This window comes from Megascapheus bottae, chromosome 1 (assembly GCF_031878675.1).
Source record: "Megascapheus bottae isolate mThoBot1 chromosome 1, mThoBot2.hap1, whole genome shotgun sequence".
Classification (NCBI taxonomy): Eukaryota; Metazoa; Chordata; class Mammalia; order Rodentia; family Geomyidae; genus Megascapheus; species Megascapheus bottae.
The window spans coordinates 20,383,533-20,404,426 of NC_143509.1; the positions used below are offsets into that span (position 1 = coordinate 20,383,533).

The window sequence follows — 20,894 nt, forward strand, 5'->3', positions numbered from 1 at the left end:
CAAATCAGAGAAAGGCTGGATAAGTAGGACTGCATTAAACTGCGGAGCTTTTGTATGGCAAAGGACATAGCTAGTAAATTAGTTAGGAAGCCTACAGAGTGGGAGAAGATCTTCACCAACCAAACAACGGACAAAGGCCGCATATCTAAAATATATCAACAGCTCAAAAAATTGAATCACTCCAAAACTAATCTCCAAACTAACAACCATCCCATTAAAAAATGGGCCAGAGACTTAAAGAGAGTCTTCTCTGAAGAAGAAACAAAAATGGCCTATAGACACATGAAGAAATGCTCAACATCTCTGGTCATAAAAGAAATGCAAATCAAAACAACTCTAAGATTCCACCTCACTCCAGTTAGAATGGCCAGGATCAGGAAAACGAATAACAACAGATGCTGGAGGGGATGTGGCCAGGAGGGATCACTACTACACTGTTGGTGGGAGTGCAAACTCATTCAACCACTATGGAAAGCATTATGGCAGTGCTTCAAAAGGCTAAACATAGAGCTCCCCTACGACCCAGCAATTTCACTACTTGGCATTTACCCAACCATCCAGAAACTAGGGCATACTAAATCCACTAGCACAACAATGTTCATTGCAGCATTATTCGCCATAGCAAAGATATGGAGCCAACCTAGATGTCCCTCAGTTGATGAGTGGATCAACAAGTTGTGGTATTTGTACACAATGGAATTCTATGCTGCTGTCAGAAAGAATGACATCGCCCCATTTGTTAGGAAATGGAAAGACTTAGAAAAAATCGTATTAAGTGAAGTAAGCCAGACTCAGAGGAACTTAGGCTCAATGGTTTCCCTCATTTGTCATAATCAGTAGAAACCTTGGGCTCTACTAGCAGTGGTCTGCAATAGGGCAAAACCTTGATACATAAGGCCATAAAGTATGAAGCTAATTGGAAGGACCTCCAGGATATTGAAACAAAAGCCATATAACCAATGATTTTTGTTCTTAATGTATTATGTTATCTCTCATCTCTTTTGCTGTCCCTTGGGTATCTCATATTGTTACAGTATCTCACTTTGTCATCTGATATATTGGATTTATTTGTATTTGGTTATTTGAAATTGGATAGGGAAGGGGGGGAAACCAAATGAGGGGGAGTGGGGGGGAGGGTAATGGGGATGAAGACATGTGAAAGGGTATCAATGTATGTGAATTAATGCACCCTCTATCTGGCAAATATCATGTTACCCTTTTATTAATTACAATAAAAAATATTAAAGAAAAGAATGCCCTGGTTTACCAAGGTATGAGCCTATGTCACTCAAATGGGAGTCTTAAGTTATTAAACAAAGTAACAGCATCTAATGTCCAAACAGTTTATATTAACATATTGATTAATATGTCAAATTAAACACCTTAAATAAAGTTGGATCGTGTAGCAGCGCTACTAGTTGGACATTCCAAATGGCTCTATATTAATTGGTTTAGATATTGTAGAATTCAAAACATTGAGAAAGTTCACATTGAAATGCTTTTATGGAAATGTATATTGAGTCAGAGATGAAATTGTTCGTTACCTTTGCTGTTAAACAGCCACGCTGAGAGCACTGTGCTTCTGTTACCATATCTGTATCAGGGTAGCAGTTGAATCTCTCAGAATCGGGGAAAACTTGATTCCACTGAACACTAAAGGTTTTTCCAAGGTTAAAGCTGAGATCCGTAATTAGGAGAACCTTTGAAGATTAAAAAAAGTTAAATGTTTTTTTTTCTTTAACTTGTCCATAACAATTTTAAAATATCTAACATTGCCCAGAGTGCGTGAATTCCAGAAATTCTTCAAAACAGTTCATGAATAGTTTTGGTAGTGGTATGAAGGAATAGATGAGCAAGATACAAAAAGCCACACCATGAAGTTGCTGGATCTTACAAATGGTACCAGCTGTAAGAGGTGTAGACACTGGATGGAATTCACAACTTCTAAGGAATTCCTTCACGGTGATTTTAAGGTCGTGTACCTTGTATTCATGGGTTTTGAGGAACTATGCATTTGGTGTCATCTGCAGTTTCCTCCATTGTAAAATAAACACAGAAATCCTAATTAGTAAGAGAGCTTTCTGTACAGAATGAATGAGATGTGAAACTTGAAGAATGTAGCACCATACCCTAGATGGTCATTCTAAGTACGAGATAGACACTAATTTCTGCAGAGCATATACAGCGGCACAAAGGTTGGTCAATATGATATGGAAGCTTCTAGAGTAAGAAAGGATTGTATACTTCTTTAATATAATAATTTATTCATATTTACTATTTGCAGTTTGTGAGGAAGAAATTGAAGGAAAATAAGATGGAACTATGAAAAAGGGGGATGAACAAGAAATGAAAAAGTAAGGGAGGAAAGAAAGGGGAAAAAGGAAGGAAGGAAGGAAGGAAGGAAGGAAGGAAGGAAGGAAGGAAGGAAGGAAGGAAGGAAGGAAGGAAAAGAAAACATGAGGAACAAAAGGAGGAAAAGAAGGAGAGTGTAAAGGAGAAAAAAGGAGGAAGGGAGAAAGAAAGGGAAGGAAAGGAAGGAGAGAGGATGGAGGGAGGGAAGAAGGTAGGCAGGCAGGCAATAAGGCAGGAAGGGAGAGAGGGAAGGAAAGCAGGAGGGAGGGAGGGAAGGAAGGAAGGAAGGAAGGAAGGAAGGAAGGAAGGAAGGAAGGAAGGAAGGAAGGAAGGGGGAAGACATACCATGAAGAAAAAGAAATTTTGTAATATGGTGATTCTGCAGTACTAACAATGAGAGATCATGGAAGCTGAAAAGTTTTCCAAGGTTATCTTTACCTGGTTGGAAGCATCGTAAGTGAAGTTGCCATGTGCAGACATAATCTGGTTGTTTTCACCTATTTTAACTTCAGTAACAGTTTCTGTCAACCCAAGGACTTTTATGGTTTCAAAGGCTAAAGTGGTTCCTTCCTCATAGTTTTCATGGGTGCATATACATTGTAAATTGTTCTGGAAGAAGAACACAGAGCAGATAATAATATAAACCAGTTATCAGATACAACATTGAAATAACAACATGCTAGGAAAAATTACATGATCCAACCACCAACTTCTCCAATCCCACAGGCCTCCTCATGCAACCAACTTTTCATTTTCCATATATACCACACAACATGATTTTCAGAGCTACCTTAAATCAAGTATGGCACGAATCATACATAAAGTTCCTTATTCTAGCCCTGCTATTGATGACTAGCATACCTTAGACAAAAAAAAATGTGGTAAAATGACTCCTCATTTATGAAATCCTTCTGTATTTGTTGTTCAAACTTAAAATATACATAGATTTTTATCCTCAAATTCCATACCCATGATCATTGCGATGTTAACAATTTTTTAAACTGATGTGATAGATAATTCAAGAGGCCCAAGAATTTAAGGGGCCAGTTATATGATAAAAGTGATATATCACCCTTACTTATGAAATTCCAAAATAAATTGTTCATAATTTAGCAATTATAACTTACAAGATAATTCCATTATATTGCTACGATAGGAAGGGTAACAAATTTTTTTCCAAAACTAATTTACATCTAAAAAGACATTAGCAAAACTTGCATTTATTCAAATGTCAAGAGAGAATACTTACATTAGAAACTGAAAATTCATACAATATATAGCTGCCACTGTCAATGCTTTCTGAAATGAAAAAAAATCTCAGATCAAAATGCAGTCGATTACAGTTATACATTTAATTTTTTTCCTTGGGTAATGTCTACTAAGGACATCTCCTGAGGAATTTTCCTATTGCATTTCTCCCATTTATTTAAAAAAAACTTTGTATTTTATTTCTGTGGTATATAAAACAATTCTTAAAGTTTCAATGAATGATGCAATATTTCTAGAAGTTGTAAACAGCACTGATAGAAAAAGAAACATTATTGTACATCTATTATTTTGTACAGAACTTATATTTTAATCTCTATCAAAAAATGTGTGCAGTATTTAGCCTTCCCCCCCCCAAAAAAAACATGGCCATCCCCATGTAATATTTTCATTATTTGGAGCAAAAAAAAATCGATGAATAGGATAACATGACAAAGACCAAAACAAACTTTAATTTGTTCTTGAAATAAACTCTAAAGCCTTGCATGATTCATTTCTTCTCAGCTAGTTTAACCTCCAAGTGGTTGTACAAGGACATTGAAATTTAACGTGAGTATCCAAATGTCCAGACCATCTTCATCCAATCAACCCCTGCACCCTTCTCCCACATCCTGTGTGCATCCTCCCATAGACTCAGCCCATATTTCCTTTAACACATATTTACCTCGAGTATTCTTGCTGTATTAACCCCTAGTCCTATTTCTCAATAAACCAAGCTTCTCCTACTAGATTCCCTACTGAAAAAAAAATGATATTTTGTTTTGTTTGTGAAAGAAAGTTTGTGTTCTTTATCAATAATGGAAGATTAAGACTAATATAATTGTAAGGAAACTGATAAAACAACAAAAGTAAACATAAGATTTGTATATTATTTTTAACAGTATTAATTGGCTTACATTTTTATAGAACAGAACAAATTACAATCAGAATATGAATTTTTACCATTCAAATGTTTGCTTACAAATTTATTGTCTAAAAATATTGGATTGAAAGGCTGTGAAGAGTTTAGATTTTGTTAATATCTACTTTTCTTGAACTTATATGTAATAAGAAATTGCTTTTGACTCACAGTGTGCTTAAGCTCCTGACTGTATAAGAAACATTAGGAAGGCTAGTGTGCTAAAGTAGAATGAGACAGGGAGAAGGGTTTGGGCAGTGTATGTGTGTCAGCATTTGTGTGTGTGTGTGTGTGTGTGTGTGTGTGTGTGTGTGTGTGTGTGTGTGTGTGTGTTTATCTGTCTGTATACATGTTTGTGTGCATGTCTACATGCAGGGAACGCTAGAAGCACAAATTGTGATAAACCTATAGGTTGTATATAATTTTTTATTTTTAAATGAGCAAGTCAATTTTCACTAGAGGATTTGTGGCACAGGTGTAATAATTTGAGTCAACTTTTATAGGGATTATGAAACTATTAGACTGTTCATTGCAAAAGTTTTTGTTTGTTCGTTTTTTTTACAACTGCAGATCTAGATCTGTTAGGCAATCAGAAGTGACAGAAAGGAAAACTTGCAGAAACGAAAATGAAACAGTAATGACCATAATGGGTGTGATAAGAAAATTCAGTCCCAAAAGAAGACTCAAAAGAAATGTCTAGGCTGTAAGACACAGCAGTCAGCTTTCCAGTGCTTGGCCTCAAAAGCACTGGTTTCCATCAATTATTTTTTTTGCCAGTCCTGGGCTTGAGCTCAGGGCCTGATCACTGTCCTTGAACTTTCTCAAGGCTAGACCTCTACTACTTTAGCCACAGCACCACTTCTGGCTTTTTCAAACTCCTAGCCAGGTTTCCATCAATTTTTAAAGGCAAGATTATGCCAGCATGTTCAAAAGCGAAGCACATTCATTCAAAGGCCACACGATAGTGAATGGTGTGCTCTGGGAAGTCCTGAGTTCTGATGAGAGAATATAATGGCAATGGAAGGAACACAGAGGGCCTATCTAAAAGTATCCTCTGGGCATCAGCAGCAGAGGACAAATCACAGTAGTCATGGAAGGATGGCATAAACAGATGACAGGAGGAAATGTACCAGTTCTGACTGACCATTGTAAAGGCAATTCATCTTGAATTAAGGAAGCTCTTTCACAGAATGCTATAGAATAATTTAGAAGATTTTAACATAGTGATCAATTTCCACAAAGAAATGTTATTGATTTGAACAAATTCTAGTTAAGTGTGAGTTGCACAAGTGAAGGAATGACTGAATCCCAGCAATAGTTTTAAAATACTTGACTATTTGTAAATTCATGACACCAAAGAGAATAAGTTTTTTTCCCAGAGATGTCACACTCTCAGATTATAAAATAGCATGAAAAGTGTCTCACTTGTGGTATAAGTATAGAGACATGGGATGATAATGTGGATTTAAAATGTATGTTTATTTTCCAATGCATTTTGAGAAGGATTGAGCTCAAATAAAAGCTAGCATTAAATTTGTGCACACTGGAACAACCCTCTGTTAATTGAAATAGGTAGTAAGTATAATGTTGAAGAATTAAAAATAACTTAATTGAAAATCTACCACCATTTAATTAACATACATATCTCAATTATAAATATTTTAAAAACTGAAATCTAAAGTTTGGTATTGAGAAAATAAATAAACTGAATAAAATAAATAAATTGTGAAACCTACTCACTGTAAATAATTTGATGTTGTTTACCCCAATTCTTTAAACTTTGGACTTTTTTCATCTATAAGAACACAATTTTAAAAACTAGAATCATGGAAAACATGTGAAAACATGATCTGTATAGCTGGAAACATCACCTTAATTTGAAAGGTATTCATACTTATACAGACACAGTGGATGAAAATTAATGAGAAATCAATACTCAAAACTAGTTAGCTTTATGATACATAAGCAGGTGAGCTGACAGTGTTAAGTTTCATAGAGGAACTGAAAAACCTAAAATAACGTGCGATTTGTCTAGAAGCATGAGCAGTAGGGAACTTCATCAAGGGGTTATCACTGCCATCAAAGCCAACTTACTGGTGCTTTCTCCATCATCCCAGAAAAAATCTCCCTTGGCTGTGTTATTTTCATTCAGTGCAATAATAAGGCCGAGAGGATTCTTCCGGCTGTTGGGTAAAATAAGGTTCATCCATAATTAAAAAGAAATGTATGACACGAGGTGTTCTGTAAATTAGTGTATTTCAATCTCCCATGGAGTTCTGCATTAATACATGACACCGATCCATAGATTTAAAACAATACCAATTTTCTTTCAAATTCTTATGTGCATGCAGAGATAATAATTATGTAATTAGGAACTACACCAAATTAACAAATAGAAAATACAAAAACAAAGTTCTGAATTGTCTAATAGCAATACAATTGCCACAATATCACATTTCAATGCAAACAAGAAAAATTAAGGGTTGTACATCAGTATCAGCAACCATAATCTAAAGTTGCAATTTAATAAATCTATATTTTCAGTGTAAAACAATGAGAAAATGATGCAAAATAGTATAAGTGCCTAGAGAAGTCTTTACTAATTTTATAACTGAATGCAATTATACCAGGAGTGCAACATGTGATAAACAATGTAATTCTTAGATCTGTATTATCATAAAATACTACCCTTGGGGCTAAGTGATCCAAGAAATAATCTTTACAGATTCTAGTTCTCCTAACTCATATTCTAACACAACTGTTTTGTTTTCTTCTTCAGGATATCTTTACAATAGAACTAAATTTCATGATTTATAGTCATAAGGCAATGATAAGATAATTTTAGAATATCAAAGAAATTAAATGTACATTGATTCCATCATTAACCTATTGCCTCAATAAATATTTATTTATTTATTTATTTATTTGCTAGTACTGGGCTTGGGCTTAGAGCCTGAGCACTGTCTTTGTTTTTCTCAAAGTTAGAGCTCTACCACTTGAGCATCAGCACCACTTCCAGCTTTTTTTCTATGTATGTGGTACCGAGGAATTGAACCCAGGTCTTCAGGCATGCTAGGCAAGCACTCTACCGCTAGGCCAAACTCCTGGCCCCTCAATGAATATTTTACAGTAAATAGTCTATGGTAGATTAATTGGGGTGACAGAAAGAAAGGTTAACACTAAAAGTTCAGGTAACTGCTTTTATGGATTGTATAATACGGAATAATACACACATCACATATAAGAAAACCTAAGTAATATAATTCTTTATCTTGCCAGTGTAGAAAGAAATTGAGACATTTTCCTGTCGTCTGAAGAAATGGAAAGCCGGTAAATTAAACAGGCCTGCTGAGGCCTGATGTTGGAGGACTGCACAATAGAGGACCAGAGATTTCTGATGATTTGGAGGGGTGGGGGTTGTTTTTGCTTTATTTTTTCTGGATTGCACACTTACAAGACAATTTAAGTTTATTTTATTCTTCACTTAAAATATCCACCCGACTTACATACTAAAAAGTAAAACATTCTAGCCAAAAGGAAAATTGTGTTTGGAAAACTGCATATATAACTTTCAATTATATCTCAAAGATTAAATTTGAACTTATTATAAATCAGACATTAACTTTCAATTGCATGTAAATTTAGAAAATGTGAATGAATCTTTGGATTTTAACCTAATTTTTATAAAATCAAATAATTGTGTGTATGTTGTATACGTATAAATATACATGTCTTTATACATATGCATATACACATATATTTAAATATATATTTGCATATATACTTACAAGTCTTTAAGTTATTATGTTTAACTTAATATATATGTATATTTGTAACTTAAAATTTTAGGTGTGAAGCTGAGTGCAGTGACTCACATTTTTAATCCTAGCTACTCAGGAAGATGAGATCTGAGGATGTTGGTTCAAAGACAGCCAGGGCACTAAAATCCATGAGATTCTTATCTCTAATGAACTACCAGAAAAGCAGAAGTGGTGCTGTGGCTCAAAGGGTAGGGCAGTAGACTTGAGCAGAAGAACTCAGAGATAAAGCCCAGGTCCAGAGTTCAAGCCCCACAACTGACAAAAAATTATATATGTGTATTTATACATAATTTAATTATTTATGTAAACACACCATCTCTAAGAATAACCTGCGTATAAAGTATCTTAGAGTGAAAGTTAATATTGAGCTCTGATATTTAATGAAAGTAAGAGCTAGTGCAGGGAGTGTTGGCTCAATTTACCTTGCAGTAGTTGTTACATCAGGCTGCTGGATGGGAATAATGAAGCCTCCTCTCAGGTGCAATCCTATTTTGTCTGCTGGAAGGTACATGTTCACCCTCTCTTTCCTCCAAGGTCGTTTTGCCCCCTAATGTTTGTGAAAGAATTTTATTCCACATAGAGTTTTTATGTCACCAGAATAGCAATTTATACATTGAGGCACTTTTTATCATGAATAAATCATATCATTGAAAGAAATGCTATTCTATTTTTTGCCTTTGTAGAGAATTATTAGTGTAAAGTTATAGAAAATTATATGCAAAGTTATAGAAAATTATTTTTTCCCTAAACTAGAAAAATTAGACGGAAAACTTAGCTTCTCTGAATCAATGACTGATTAGCTATATATTTTATGTTTATTTTGGCTTAAAGTTAACATGTTTCTAGTGGTGATTCATCATTTTCATAAGAATTGTTTTAGAATCCACATGTGAGAATAAACAAACAGTATCTATCTGTCCGGTTTATTTTGCTTGACAAAAATTACATTCATTTTATTGCAATAATTTCTGTCAATAAATACTATCTCATGATGTACACATACCTTATTTTCTCTATCCATTCATCTATTGATAGACACCTGATGATTATATATACTAGACCTTGTAAAATATGTTGCAATAGTAAATATCAGAGTGACACTATTTCATACATATGTTCATATTATTGCTTTGGATATATACTCCTACATGGATTATCTGCTATATCTATTTTTATTTCTTTTGTGAAACCTCCCTTCTGTTCCTGTACCAAAACACATCAAAATGAAATAAGGAAGGCTATAATTCAAAGCTGTAGCAAGAGATTTCAGTTGGCCAATTATATACATTACAAAAATTCAAGAAGAGGTCATGCAGTCTAACACAAGGCAATAATGTCGAGACAAAAAAAGTCATTGAACCAACTCCTTTATTGCACAGTAGACAACTGCTGAGTTATTATGCTGTATATTACAAATAAGTAAAGTGAAATTAATACTACATGATCTGATATTTTAATCTATATTAGAATGAAACAGTGAGAAGTCAGTTTTAGACATAAAATGGCCATGTGAACATTTTGATGTACTTTAACTTGATATATCCAAACATTTAACAAAATGTCTAGTGCTTAAATGTGATGAATGTATTAAGAGAATAATGATACTCTGCTGAAATGGGTGAGGGGGAGGAATAAATGAAAGCAAACTGATACACACACTGAACTTCATGACAATTTGCCTTTTAAAGATCTTTAAAAAAACAAAGCTTACTGTTTGTATCAAAATAAATAGCCTGATCAGCAAATACAGGCTACATGTCAAATAATAATTTGGAAAATATTTTAAGAACAATTGTTCAATTAAAAAAGATTGTGTATATGAATGAAAGCTATGGCTTATGTCTTTCAAAATTATAAAAAAAAAAGGTTTTCACAATTGTTTGGAGGCACCAGACAGAAACAAATGTAAAGTGATCTCAATAATTCTGGGAAGAAACATTAAAATAATTAATCACCCCTTCTTACAAGATTCCTTTGATTCTATTATAAAATAAGATCTGATGGTATATGAAAATCTGCTACATTTTCATAAATAGACTTACATGCATTGTTTTACAGTTCTCTGCTTTGAATTATTATTCTTTGTGGTAATTTTTTAAGGAAAATCTAGATACAAATGTGCTATGTATTTGGAGTTCCACTCTGTACATAAATGTTGAGAGTTGCTTATGAGCCAGGAACAATGGGGGGAAGAGTACTTACTGTTTCATAGTCATACCAGGTTGCATCTGGAATGTAGGCACTCACCACTTCTGTTTCCTGAAATCAAGCAGGACAACATACAGCCTCAGTCCATGAGCTGGGGGCATGGATATCTTAATAGAGAAAATGCCTAGGAATCATAAAGCCCTGAGTTCAAACACCAGTGCAATCAAAAGGGAAAAAAATAAAACAATAAAAGGATTGAAAAGCAAAATTCAATCCTTAGCAAAGAGCAAAGAATATTGCACTTCAATAGGTCTAATAAATATTAAGATTTACAATAAATAATCAAAGGGTCACAATATGTCACAATGTAAAACACAGGCAAAGGGCTGGGAGTTTGGCCTAGTGGTAGAGGGCTTGCCTAGCATGCACAAAGACCCAGTTCAATTCCTCAGTACCACAAACATAGAAAAAAAGCTGAAAGTGGTGTTGAGGCTCAAGTGGTAGAGCTCTAGCCTTGAGAAAGTTCAAGGACAGTGCTCAGGCCCTGAGCTCAAGCCCAGGACTGGCAAAAAAAAAAACAACAAAAAAAAAACAAAAACAAAACAAAAAAACCCACAGGCAACACAGACATCATTTCCAGTGATGAATAAGAAGGCTGTAAAACAATAAGACTATGTCCTCCATTTCTCTTTGCCTTCATGGACTGACAGACATATTAAAAATGGGAACCACATGACCAAGTTCATTATTTGGTCAACATTTTCTTGGAACAGTCTGATTTTTAAGTTTCCTCATATGTAATATAGCAAAATGTCAATGAGGTTATTAGTATTTGAGTCCAATTAAATGCATGATGGTTTTTTGGAGAAGCCTAATTTTATACATTCCCCCCTCATGAAATAGTTCTGGTAACCCTATGTCTATTGAATAGTTTCATAAAAAGTTTAATGACGTGTAATTCACACACGGATGAGGCATCCATCAGCTTGAAGTTAGCTATTAAGTGCTAAGTATTATCTAATGCTTTGTCGTTAAGTATAGACTGGACATACAAAATTCCCTTTAAGAAATAAATTTAGTAAATTTGTAAGACGTACCGGCTTCAAAACAGGAGTAATGAGTAATGCAGGGCCCCACATAAACTCAGTGTCCTCAATCCAGCTGTTCATGTCGCTATAAAACCTAGGGGGGAAAAAGTGACATTGATAATATTACAATGCAAAATGTTTATATCCGGATTTCTCATTTGGTATACCTTTCTAACATTTTCAGAAAACTGTGATTTAATTTTCCTTAGCATATCCTTTTCAACCAATACTTCCTACACCTGCTATGTCTCATCAGAGTCAACACAGGAGGGTAGGGTGGAGACGAATACAGAGAGGAAGGCGACAGCATTGTTAATTCTGCTCCATCTACATTGAGGGTGCTGTTACCTATAATCTCTCATCAGCAATCATATGTACTTTCTCCTGTGGAACATCTAACTTTCATATCATACAAGAAGTCTTTTATAATCTTCTCCCTGCTGTTTAAACTGCTTTGCTATTGAATTCCAGTATGTTGTGATTTTTAGATGTAATTTTCAGTCATTTCTTAAGCCCAATTTTGGTCCTGATACTTGCAAAGATAAGGACAATTCATCCTTTCCTGAAACTACTCCCTATACTTTCTTGGTCTCTATTGCATGGTATTACATTTATTATTTATTATTATTTAAATCCGCATCTATTCACATGGCTTTCCAATATATATTCTGTATACTTTCAATAGCCCTAGACTTAATTTCTTACTGATCTAATTTCTCTAACACATATTGTGAATTTTATTCAGTTCTCACATAATTTTGTTCATCTACAAAAGTTTGACTCATAAATCATTTTCTAGAGTGTAAAGCTGTAAAGAGTGTAAAGAGATATCTACCTAATATCTTGATTTATCTCCACTCATTTTCATTACCTTCTGAATGTTCTTTAAAAATACATTAAACATAGAAGCCTTTTCCTATTTTGCTGTTTCTGTTGTTTTTCCTTTTCATTTTGCTTGTTTATAAATCGTTCGAAGGGGAAGAAGAAACACAGAAAAGTGGAACAAAGGATGAAAAAATGCAGCAGTGGAACTTACTGGACACAGTGTGGAAAATGAAATATCCAACTTGTGGGTGGAAATGGGAGGGAAAAACTTGGAGAGAGAAAGGGAAGGAGTGACATCATCCAAAAAGAAATATACTCATCCCCTGCCTTATGAAACAGTCACATTTATAATAATAATACATTTTTAAAAGGCAAATATATTGAACTTTTATACATAATACTTACTCGTGAAGAACTGGCCTAGCTACTGTTTCTCCAAACTTATGTGCTCTATAGAACAGCGTGTAGAGGAAGGGCAAAAGTGTATAGCGAATCCTGAGATAATGCCTGGATGTCTTGACCAGAAGTGAGTCCAGTCCGAAGACTGCAGGATCCTGTTCCTGTAGAGAGAAAACAAAATAAGAGAAAAAGAAAATAAGAAAAGGAAATGACATGAGATAAGAAAATTAAAACTAAAAGAATGTTTCGAGTCCTTTATAAAACAACACACAAATATATAAGATTGGCTTTTTTTATTAAAACTACCCCATTTTATCTGTAAAATGTCTGAATAAGTTCTAACCTGGTTTAAAAGAAACTCTTGATCGTAAGGAGACACACTCCACTTAAATACACAAGGAGGAAAGATGAAATATACAAAAAGAAAGGGTTTTCATCTGGTAAACATGAATACAATGAATTATTGGCTTCATTGCACCTTAAATATCTCTTTCTAATAAAAAATGTTGGCATATCTTTATGGCCCCTAGCAGTAACGACGGAGGACAGAACTCCACGAGACGTGGGGCCCTACGCTGTGACATGGTTTGCCAGTAGCCATCATATAAGGATTTGAAGCCAGAGCTGAAGTCTTGCATTGCCCTTAGAATAAAGCCACGGAGTCCACAGGCACAGGACCTTGGAGCAGAGCTGTGGGGCAGCCCTGGGGGATTTGAAGGAGCACTCATTGCTCTTGAGACCAGCACAGGTGCTCGCACTGCAATTCTGCCTAGGTATTCTGCTGTAGGTCACAAAGCAGGCCATCCAGAACTTTCCCCGTAAAAAGGGGCTTTCCCATCTCCTCCTTGTCTTATCCCCCACTCCCCGCTCCCCACTGCCCAGACTGAAGCTTTACTAGAGTTGAGTCCCAGGCTGTCATTCTCCCTACCAGGCTTCTATAGCTGTGCCTGGCTGAGAACTGAATTTTGTTTTCACACACACACACACATACACTCACACACACACACACTCACACACACACTCACACACACACACACCTACACACTTTTCATAAGTACTTCAAGAAACCTCCACTATGCTGACTTGTTGTCAATGTTCTCAAGAAAGCAAATGAAGAGAACGTAAATGAATAAAGAATATAACAACTTATACTGTGATTATGATCTCAGCATAATCAATCGCTAAGTTCTAGTCAGGCATCACCATTTGCTTTTAGAAATACTTGTCCACACAGGATGGTTTCAGGACTGGCAGAATAACTGTATTCTCTTGTGTTGCTTTTCTTACCAGCTCAGACTCATGTTTTAAAAGGGTCCATTTTGTCTTGTACTGGCATGTTTATTACAATTTCATTATAGAAAGATTCTGGGATCAACTCACTTTTATTTTTCTTTTTTTGCTTTTCATTTGAAGCTTATGTTTTTCATTTGAAACTTTTCTTTCACTACACAAGACATGGAAAACTTGATATAATATTTCATTTTCTTTTTCTGAAAGAAAAGCTACCTGGAAATAACATTATTATTATGTATATAATATACATGTAATATAATGTATACACATATATATTGTCTGTACATTATAAATACATGTACATATATTATATATGTATGTGCATATGTGCATTATATTCTTAGATATGCATTATTCAATATATGTATATTCTTTATTATATATTCTTATATATATAATGTATGAAGAAGAGGGATCCTATTACAAATTTTGTGACAAACTTTCAGATTACCTCACTTGCAGACATAAAGAACAATATTAAAATCAGAACATGATGGGGTGGGTGGTGAGTTTGGCCTAGTGGTAGAATGCTTGCCTAGCATGCATGAAGACCTGGGTTTGATTCCTCAGTTCCACATACATAGAAAAAGCCAGAAGTGATGCTGTGATTCAAGTAGTAGAGCTCCAGCCTTGAGAAAACCTAAGGACAGTGTTCAGGGCCTGAGTTCAAGCTCAAGGACTGGAAAAAAAATCAGAAAGTGCTTCACTACAAACCACATGAAACACAGTCACTCACCGCGTAGCCATCAGCATTATGGTTCCTAGAAAATGGATAGAAGGCTCCAAGCTGCATCCACCTTCTGCAGAGCTCCTCCGTGGTGTCCGCCAGAAACCCGCAGATATCTGCACCCACCTGTGAGACAAGCATAGCTGCTGTTCAGTCCTCAGACTCAAAACATCCCCAGCACAGCCATTTCGAGGCATGGCATATAAAATAAAATATTTGTTTTACCACCTTTAAATCTTTCTCCTCAAACTAGTGTTGTTTTCCATTATTTTGCACAACATTTTTCAAGACTCAGAGGTTGACAGCCCAACAGGGGCTGCAAACCCGTAACCCTCCTGATTCCGTGTTCCTATTAGAGGACAATGTGTACATGCAGACATTACATGTGGTCATGTCTTTCCTTCTTTGTCACTCTTTAGGGTTTCTCTTCTTCATGTGTATTTTTATGTATTTTTCACTTCTGAAATAACCATTAGTTCACTGCATAAAGATGAAAGCATTCTATTAAAAATATCTTGTTTTTGAATTCAAAACTTTCCTCTTCGATTTTTCCCAGTTAAATCACGCACTATCAAAAGGAGCGAAGAAGCACAAATGACATTGTGTTTATGTGTAGCTCTCAAAGAAAAAAGTAATCTAAATTAAGAATATTTTCATTCAACAGGTACTCCCAGATACCGGAAAGTACTGGTCTCTAATATTTATGATTAATATTTGTTTATATTTCTTTATATCTACCAATTCATCTATAAATAATATGTAATTGTACATGTTTTCCATTTTTTAGTGCTCCTCAGTTTGTGAAATTAAGTCTGTCTGGCGATTTTGTTTCTGTTTTACTTATTTGTTGTTTTTGTTTTGTTAATTTAACTTTAAGTCTCGGATGGACTTTCCAGCCAGGTCCAGCCAGGACTGGCTTTGAAAGGTGATGCTCAGATCTCAGCTGCCCCAGGGTTAGGATTACAAGTGAGAGTCACTGGCATCCAGCTGTATCTTCACTTTTTATCTTGCTGCTAAAATAGTATTGTGCTTTGAAACTAAACTGATAATAGAACATCTTATATTTAGAGCTTTGACATTTACATCATTATCTATGTGTTTAAATTTTCCCCTACTGTCTTGTGGCTTTACATTTCTTACATAAACATATTTTCTCTTTTCTTAAGACACTTATTTCCCATTTAGACTGGTTGAACTGGATTATAATTTCATCTGGGGTCATGTCAGAAGTATCATCAAGGTTTTTGTGTATATTTTATGTTCATTATGTTTATATATTCATAAAGGACACCGTTGCATGGTTTCTTTAACAGAGTGCTGTGTGGTCATTTTAAATAAATACCAGAAACATGATATTGATAATTTAATATATAAGGCTCTGGACTGATCTCTTTCATTGTCAAAAACAAACACCCTAGATAAATACACAACATGAAAGAAGGAGAGAGCCAACAGCCTGCAGGTAATTCAGTGCTGTTCTCAGTCTGTTGCTAGGGGAGGCCATCTGACCATGCCTATGTGTTGGTCTGCGCAGGCGCGCTGGCATCTGCAGCAGCTTCTTACCAGAGGCATCCCGAACAGCCCGAACTCCAGCATCCCTGTGATGGACCACTCCATCTGCTCCCAGGAGGCCGTGTTGTCGCCGAGCCAGTGGGCCGCGTGCCTCCCGGAGCCCGCAAATGTGGACCGGGTGAGGATGAAGCTCCTCTTATCCTGAAAGACCGTTTCTACAGCTCTGAAAGTGAGGCCAGTCAGAAACATTAGTTGTCAAATTGTGTTTCTTTGAATGCTTTGGTCTCGGATGGACAATTGCTGTTCCTAGAGATGTCACTACAGGCATAACTGGGGGCAGAATTTTGCTTGCTTTCTGTCTCAACTTTGGGTATTCAGACAGGAGCAAACGGTAAATCCTGTGTTGCAAGCCAGAACTCATTGTTGACTGTGGGATTTTGGTACATGTAACAAGAAATAGGATTCCCACAGTAGTTAGCTATAGTTGGGTTAACTCAAGCAAGTTGGGCCTGAGAATAAAGTTGATGTAAAAGCTAAAAAACAAGCAAACATAGACTTATATGGAGTTTTTTTTTTAACTACCTTAAACAGAAATTAAGAAAATGCTGGATAAAGAGCATTCATTTAATATAGGAGACTCCTCATTCCTTTTTATTAAGTTATATCATGGTATTATAAAATTGTTTAATGATCTAGTATTTAGAAAATGTGTGAACGTGAGACATATATGCATCTATATACCGTATATGCCCACACATATAGGAGAATTAAATAAATCCTATAACACTTTATAACTAAATTCAAAATTCATAAACCTTGGGCTGAGAATGAGGCTTAGTGGTAGAGTGATTGCCTAGCATATAAAGCCTTGAGTTTGATTCCTCAGACGACATAAACAGAAAAAGCCCAAAGTGATGCTGTGGCTCAAATGGTAAGTACTAGCCTTGAGAAAGCTCAAGGACAGTGTCCAGACCCCAAGTTCAAGCCCTAGGCAAATAAATAAATAAATAAGTTGATAAACCTTATTGGACAGTCTGACATTTGGAAAGCCAGAAATTTCAGGCTGAAAGATTGCTGCTTCTTTCTTCCTTTGTCTTGCTGTTTCCCAGCTGTGGGGCCAGATCATGCTAATCTCCTCTAGACCGGAGCCCTACCTGGGTCTCCATATGAAGCTGTACTCACTTCTCAGTGGCAATGGCCATGCTGTAGCCATACAGGCTGTGCACGTCGTACTGAGACCCCCAGCTCTGCATAGCATCCATGCAAAGTGTCTTGGAATACAGGAGTTTATCAACAATACCTTAGAAAAAAGACATTAGAGATCATTCTTTACATTCAGCTCTTTATATCGTCCTACTGTTTTTATTTTTAAACAAATGTACTATGTAATATTGTACTTAATCAAAGGGGTAATGACAAAATACAAATAGGTAAACTGGTATTCAATTAGGTATCACTTTATCTCATGCCTGTTTGACAGTGGAGAAAGTATTTGCAAAAAGAGGCAAGTAGTCACTTTGATTAAATGATGTAAAGGCATATGTGAAATACCATGGTGAATCCTGGTTTTGAACAATATATATATATGTATATATTCATTTTTATATAAAAGGAGACTTTAACCATGTTTGGGAGGCTCACACCTATAATCCTAGCTACTCAAGATGCTGAGATCTGAGGATCAAGGTTTGAAGCCAGAGCAGATAGGAAAGTCTGTGAGATACTTCCAATAAACCACTAAAAGGCAAGAAGTGGAGCTGATGCTCAAGTGGTAAAGCACTAGCCTTGGGCAAAAACATTCAGGGGCAGAGCCCAGTGCCTGAGTTCAGGAGTAGCAAAAAATAAATGAATGTTATAAAGATAAAACATGACCTACTGACCTATAAATAAAATTAGGTGTGGGATGGAGAGCTGAGAAGATGGAGGAGGAAAATATGATCAGGAAACTTTGTATACGTATGTGGAAATTGAGCAAAGAATCTTGATGAAATTAGTTTGAGAAAGAGAAATGTGGGGCAGACAGGGGATGAAGGAAAAAAATCTTTAAAAAGTCCATTTTATGAAAATATAGGTTCATGACATAATGGATGTCCTTTCTATAACTAATTGATGACAGTAGATCCATTAACTTTTCTATCATATTAATAAGCATAAATTTTAGTGCTTATAGTTCCAAATTTTAATAAAAAAATCAATGGGAAAATAATCCTTAAGAGGCATATAAATATATGTCTATATTTTATCAATCGGCATATTTAAAGCTTATGATATATTATTTAAATACAACCTTAATTGCCAAATATTTTGGATAAAAGAAAAATATTTCATGATATTATACAAAGGTTTTAAATTTAGAAACATATATTAAAAGTTAAAAATTATCATGAAACCATAATTAATTTAGATAATCAAATGGAATTTACCAGGAATGAAAGGTGGATAATTCAATTTGTTGTCACTACAGCCTTTCAGTGAACCTTGAATGAAACTGGAAACTTCATTCATGTCCTGAATGTACACAAAAAGGAAAACAAGCAGATATTAAATAATTGTAAAGCATAAAGACAGAATCACATTGTTCTCAAAGAATACAGTATTTAAGGCAATTTTTTTCCTACAAGAATACAAGTTGCAAACTAAACCATACTTTTTTGTGTGTATTCATGTGGCTTGAATTGGGCCTGGACACTGTCCCTTAGTTCTTTAACTCAAGGCTACCGCCCTACCCTTGAGCCAGGCCCCACTGCCAGTTTTATAGAGGTTAATTGGAGATAAGAATCTCAGGTCCTTTTGTGCCTGGGCTGGCTTTAAACCTTGACTCTCAGATCTAAGCCTCCTGAGTAGCTAGGATTACAGTCTTGAGCCACTGTGCCCAGCCTAAACCAGATTTTTAATCATCATTTTGCTCATTTTAATTGTTCATGTCACTGTAAAGCTACCTTCTGCATCTGTTCCTTTGGCTTATTCTGTTGTTGCTGTCATTTTTCTAATTTCAGTGAAGCACTAGGCATATTATATCAGAATAATTTAATAATCCACATCTCCTAAAATTTCAGAAGACAAAGCTGGGCCAAATCACCTGTTAATATTTGAATTAAAAGAGTAACTCCTCATGGACTAAAGAAGTGCCAGGTGAGTTGATCACATTCTGAGAATCATTAACAGACATCTTTGGAGACAGATCAGGGGATATTGAATTCACTGATTGTTATAATATTTTTAAACAAATGCTCAATGTTTCCTAATTACATACAATGAAATAAGCATAACACATTAAGGAAAGCCTTGTGCTTATTAGCTCTGCTAATTTACCTCTACTAACTTGTCTCTCTGCTCTGAGAAAACACAGTAGTGACAAATCCAGCTTGTGTTAAATATTCTTTAAATGTAAAAAGTGTATTTTATGTATCCTCTATTCTCCCACACCCCATGTCATAGACACATTATAAGACCCAGATCTTTCATCTTCATGGGTCATATTCCTGCCTAACTCAAACTCTCAAATATCTCCTTAACAGCATCCTTTCCACATCCTCTTGGCTTGATTCCTTTTCTATCTCCTAATACTCTAAAGCAGTCAACATATATTTATTTGACATTTCTTTTCTAAGAGAATGACAGTCACTATGAAAATTATATTAAAAATAGAAAGTATATAAGTGGTTAACTAGACATTATTATTATTATTATTATTATTATTGTCATTCAGATTTTTGGAGTCCCCCTTAATTTATCAGTTGCTTCTGAATGTGAGACGTGAATACGATTTCACATCTCCCTAATAAACTCAGAATTACGTATATGAGTATCCAATCGTGAGAAGCAACAGAATCTAAGGAAACATCATATGAGATTAAGTGAGGTTCTCAAGGGAGATTTCCCACAGTGATACAAAAGGCAAATATTGCAGACGTTTGTCCTAAACAGTTAAGCATGAGGAAACCCATACACCTGTTTTTTTATTTAAAGAATTTATTAACAGGAAGGGTATCAATGTATGTGAATTAATGCACCTTCTATCTGACAAATATCATGTTACCCTTTTATTAAATACAATAAAAAAAGAATTTATTAACATTGATTTTTATGTCATATTTCAAATGACGTGTTTAACAAACAAGTATTCAAGAAGGGAATCTCTATATATAATCACTGGCACTTAGGTTTTAGAACATAATTAAAATTAGGCTGAGGGTTTGAATGTCATAGATACATATTAATCTAAGTAATGAAACATTTTGCATATACCTGTTTTAAAGTTCAAGAATAATTGAAGTGTCATTGGGTTATTTCTTTCACATTTATATCAATTGCACTTTTCTACTACACCTAAGTTTCCCATCATAAGCAAAAACTATAGCTTAGCACTGTGGCTCACATCTATAATCCTAGCTAGTCAGGAGGCTGAGATCTAAGGATCATGGTTCAAAGCTAGCCCAGTCACTAAAGACTGGAAGACTCTTATCTCCAATTAACCACTAGAAAATGGGAAGTAGGCCTATGGCTCAAGGACAGGGCAATAGCCTTGAGCTGAAGAGCTCAGGACAGTGCCCAGGCCCAGAGTT

At 35.3% G+C, this 20,894-nt stretch overlaps 1 protein-coding gene across 1 annotated transcript in view; it reads right to left on the reverse strand.

The window, feature by feature from the left end:
• Si (sucrase-isomaltase) overlaps positions 1–20,894 on the reverse strand; it is an 88,447-nt gene that overhangs the window by 43,692 nt on the left and 23,861 nt on the right. Inside the window, exons 13-24 of the mRNA XM_090334608.1 lie at positions 18,753–18,837; positions 17,512–17,629; positions 16,381–16,552; positions 14,827–14,943; positions 12,804–12,958; positions 11,583–11,667; positions 10,540–10,596; positions 8,760–8,884; positions 6,611–6,699; positions 3,602–3,651; positions 2,791–2,961; positions 1,545–1,700 (exon numbers count right to left, since the gene is read on the reverse strand). Coding sequence (XP_090190734.1) covers positions 1,545–1,700; positions 2,791–2,961; positions 3,602–3,651; positions 6,611–6,699; positions 8,760–8,884; positions 10,540–10,596; positions 11,583–11,667; positions 12,804–12,958; positions 14,827–14,943; positions 16,381–16,552; positions 17,512–17,629; positions 18,753–18,837 — 1,380 coding nt within the window. The remainder of the gene's footprint in view (positions 1–1,544; positions 1,701–2,790; positions 2,962–3,601; positions 3,652–6,610; positions 6,700–8,759; positions 8,885–10,539; positions 10,597–11,582; positions 11,668–12,803; positions 12,959–14,826; positions 14,944–16,380; positions 16,553–17,511; positions 17,630–18,752; positions 18,838–20,894) is intronic.